This window comes from Talpa europaea, assembly GCF_964194135.1.
Source record: "Talpa europaea genome assembly, chromosome: 8".
Classification (NCBI taxonomy): Eukaryota; Metazoa; Chordata; class Mammalia; order Eulipotyphla; family Talpidae; genus Talpa; species Talpa europaea.
The window spans coordinates 97,051,494-97,056,058 of NC_140075.1; the positions used below are offsets into that span (position 1 = coordinate 97,051,494).

Genomic DNA, 4,565 nt, shown 5'->3' on the forward strand with positions numbered 1-4,565 from the left:
AGAAAGGCAAACACAGGGAGCTATGGCTCCTGGACAGAGGCAGAGCAGAAAGTGCTGCAGAAACCTGTCCCAGGGTAGGAAAAACAACAGCAGTTGACAAGCTGCTGCAATGTGTTTTTTCTTGGAAAAATCTGAAAGTTAAAACTCCAAGGGGTCCCAGACTATTGAGAGAATTACCTTCAGGAGCTAGATTAGATTTCCACACTAAATATTGGAGAAAAAGCCTCTCCTGCTTCTGACTAAGGTTGGAAGAGAGGAACCATTTTTGAAATATGGCAAAGAACTCTTTCTTCTTAGCAAGGCCTCAGTCTCAGAAGAAACAGTTAACCAGAGCCTAACACACTGGGGCAATGGACCTGGGGTAAGGGAAATAACATAAGAGTGGCAAAACAACATGAGAAACACTTGTGAAGTTCCCAGACAGAGGCTTAGGTTTACTAAGGACTGAGATGTCACCATAGGAATGTGGAATACAACCCCCATGCCCTTCCCACCCATCTCAGAAAACACTAGAAGTCTATTTACAAAAATTCCTTTTACTTGGTACATCATATCTGATAATCAAGGAAAAAAATTACAAGGCACGCCAAAGAAATGATGCACTTTTGAAGAGAGGAAGAAAACCTCAGAAATAGAGCAGAAAAATTGGAATGATCAGACTGGGAATTGAAAGCAACTATGGTCGTATGCTGAGGACTCTGATGGATAAAGCAGACAGCCTGCAAGAACAGAATGTGATATAAACAGAGAGATGGAAATCCTACATGAGAATCCAAAAGAAATGCTAGAGATCAAAAGCACTGCACATTAAGGAAGATTGCCTTTTGATGGACCTTTTAGCTTGATCAAAAACCAGGTTTTCCCAGATTGAGCAGAAACCAGGAGTAATAATGAAAACTATGAAAAAGGTACAGAAAAGGGAGTAATAAGTACCTAAAATGATCCAGGGTCATCTTATGTCCTTTCTTTTTATCATCACAAAGACCTGGAAATAAACTGTTTATTTCTGAATGTTACACATGGACCTTGAAATTCTGTAAGACCAAGAGCAAGATTTATCCAAGATCCCATACTTACCAGGTAGTCAATTTGTTGAAATTCACATGCCCGTGAAATGGAAGTTTTGATCTTCCTGTTTTATCTGCCAATATATACAATCATCTACAGAATATTAAGGATTTGACCAGGCAAGAATTGCTAAATGATTTTAAACACACAGATCAATTTAAATTGCCAAGTCATTTATTTCAAGATGACAACCTCAGAATACCTCTATGTATATGAAATTATCAGAATGATTATTGATCATTTCTCTGTGTCACTTGCAATTAAACTTTCTCCTTCATTTTCAGATAGTTCATCAGGATGCAGGGTCTCTGTATCATCAGTTTGTTTTTCAGGAGACAGGGTCTGTGTCTCATCAGTTTGTTCTTCAGGATACAGGATCTCTGTCTCATCAGTTTGTTTTTCTTTTCTCTTATCAGTTTCTACTTTGAAATAGATTGCAAGACAGAATGTGAGCAGAAAAAAGATTAACCGAACAATAACTAGAAGTAGCATTAGGTTCAAATTACTCAGTATTTTGACACGGCCACGTTTTTCTCTGTTAGGTGGCGGGCCACTATCTACACTACCACCTTCTCCAGTCTCATTACATGATGGTGGGTTCCAACCTTGCACACAGTGGCAATTTTTCTTGTTGTTACACACTCCTCTGAAATTGCATGTGCTGACATCACAGTCAAAACCTATGTCTTCATGATAAGTACATTTCTGTTTTACACAGTACTTTCCTGGCCCACATGTCGCACCATCCACTACCAGCCCCATCTCTGGCACTTCTGCCCCCCAGTGGGCATCATATCCAAAGCAGGCCTCTTCTTTAACACCTTGGACTATTATATGGTGAAATGTAGTGTGCTCCCCTCCACCGGGAACTAGTCGGACATCACGGCAGTGCAGCATTCCGCAGAACACATTATCTACATGACATGCAACAGGTTTGCCTCCTCCATGTATCACCCTCACCCCACAGTTTCCAAAGCGGTCGCCAATCACATTCAATTTTTCATAGCATGCTGGTGCAGCGTCTCTTACTTTGTATCCAAAAAGGGCTTGACACTGCATTTCACGGTCACTACAGTTTCCTTGCACACAAACAGCCAACGGGGAACACGGGGTTCCATCCTGGATGTAAAAGTCATTTGGACAATCGTGGGTTTTGCCGTCACAGTATTCCGGTAGATCACAAATCCCAAGTTTGTCTCTGCAGGTCAGTCCAGGGGGAGCATATTGACAGCGAACACAGCAATCCCCTCTACTGCAAAGACTGCCCAGGGTGAAGGAGCAATTGGTTGCACAACAGGGGTTTTGAAGGCAATCTTTAAAGGTGCCACAGTCACATTCTTCTCCCGAATTTATGACAGTATCACCACAACGGGAAGCCTCATAAGGAAAATTATCATATGGAATGTTTTTGGTACTCAAACAAGAATCCCATAAATGAATCCGATTATATATATTATTATAAGAACAATTGCTCATCATATCAAGAATATTAGGTACTGGGGCCATGAGACAGGCAATTCTTCGAAAACAGGTACAACCAGGTTCATCATGGGGGAGGCCCAAACTATGACCTATCACATGTGCAGCCATACTTGAACTTAGAATGACCTGTAACTGTCTTACATATACAAATGCTACTCCCCAGTTGGCTTGGCAGATCCCACCCTGGAAGGAAAAATAATAGGCATTGCCTATTTTTTGGCCTGTAAGAAGCAGTGATAAATCGTGTTCAATAGATTTCCAGATATTAAGATATTTCCATAAACCAAATGTTTCCAAAATGTGAAAAGGCGGAGTATACTCATCTCCAAGATACTCAAGATCTACTTTGTTCCATATGAACAAAACTCGTATGTGTATGTCTAACTTGCTTATTTTGTAAATGGAATGCATTATGCTGTTCATCACCACCACATACTGTATAATTTGTGTTGTATTAGGCATTATCCTATAGAAGGAGTTAGAAACGGTGTAGTGTATTTTTAAGTATTTCTTATGTGGCCACCAAAAGTAAACGGGGCCCGCTCTAGGAGTTTCAGTAAAAGTTGCCTCTTCATACACGGGATTTGTACCTTCCTCGCCAATCTTACACTTCTCCACCGCGGCAGTTTCTTCGGTCACTAGAAGAGAAATCACGTGCTCAAATTTGGAAGACGCCTCCAATGGTCTGATTTCATAGGTGAAGTCGTCCACCTGCAACATGCCACGCAGGCCCCCATAGCAGGTGTCCAGCGTGCCCATGGACCCAGGGACCTCTTCCAGGTAGCTATAGTAGTAACAGTCTCGAGGGATGAAGGGGTAGTCCTCCTGCGAGGCGCCTTGATCGTTACTGGTGATAACAGGAAAATGTCTGGGCAGCAGGTTCTTCTTGACTTTCATGTGAACCACGTGTCTTTGGCCCCTGAAGTGAAACTTGTAGGCCAGCTGGCCCGGTGTCCCGGCTCCACGCAACCTGTGGGTCACCTTCCTGGGGATCACAACTTCAGAGGACGTGAAGCGCCATCCTGGTGGGGCGTGGGAGCTACAGACCTGGGGCAGGAGTAGACACAGCAGAAGCAGCCAGAGATCACCAGTCAGGTGGGCCTGGGCCCAGGCAAGCCCCATGGGTGAGGGCACCTGCCAGCTAAGCAGCTGCAGTCAAGTGGAAGGCAGGCCAGACTGTCCCTGACACAGCTAGTCTCCCAGCAGTGTAGTCATGATAGGCAGGGGCAGGCTGGGCTCTTGGTGGCACCCCCGCAGAGGGGGAGGGGGGGGTTGAAGCTATTACATAACAATGGCCTGCTCATTAGGGGAGGCTGTGGTCAGTGCTCTGGGGATCCCAGCACAGGAGAGCTTGGGAAGAGAAGGAAATGGGAGGAATTTGAAAAGTTGTCATAAACCTGGGCTGAAAGGTCCCTTGGTCTCTTGGAGGAGTCATAGGAAAAGTCACAAGAATAAGTAGTTTTATGTCAATTTCATGGAAGGTAGAACCAGGATTAGAACTGATTGTAATGGTAAGAGTCAGAAAATGGACAAACTAAAGCATTTGATGTATATTTAGGTTGAATGGAAGACAGCACAGATGAAAAGGATTCACCAGTTACGCAATTCCTTTTTATGTAACTGGATCAGGTTGACAGAAATCTGTGAGATTGGAGTCGTACATAAGAGATAATGTTTGAGAGGTAGTTAAGTTGTGTTTAAGCTTTCAGATCCCAGAAAAACAAGCCATGAAGGCCACCAGACAAGATGTTGCATATATTCAGAGAACATCTGAAGGATCTGAAAAGGGCACTTTCTTCTGTATAGAAAGAACCTTTAGGGGTGTGATGTGCAGGATATTGACCACAAGTAATGACCGTGCATAAGTGAAACTTGTTAAGACAATAACCAGAACTTTCTCACCACAAGAAAAATCATTCTGTAATATGGTGACATATGTTAAATAGACTTGTAGTTAACATTGTTCAACACTTGTAGTGTTGAACATTTTATAACATTACTAATACGATATCATT

General features: G+C 42.9%; 1 protein-coding gene across 1 annotated transcript; it reads right to left on the reverse strand.

Moving 5' to 3' along the window:
- Positions 1–1,305: 1,305 nt before the first annotated feature.
- LOC311175420 (disintegrin and metalloproteinase domain-containing protein 20-like) lies at positions 1,306–3,672 on the reverse strand (the record flags this gene model as incomplete). The annotated part of the gene is made up of 1 exon (XM_084240291.1): positions 1,306–3,672. One exon carries the CDS (start codon positions 3,670–3,672, stop codon positions 1,306–1,308), a length of 2,367 nt encoding a protein of 788 aa, XP_084096417.1.
- Positions 3,673–4,565: the final 893 nt, after the last annotated feature.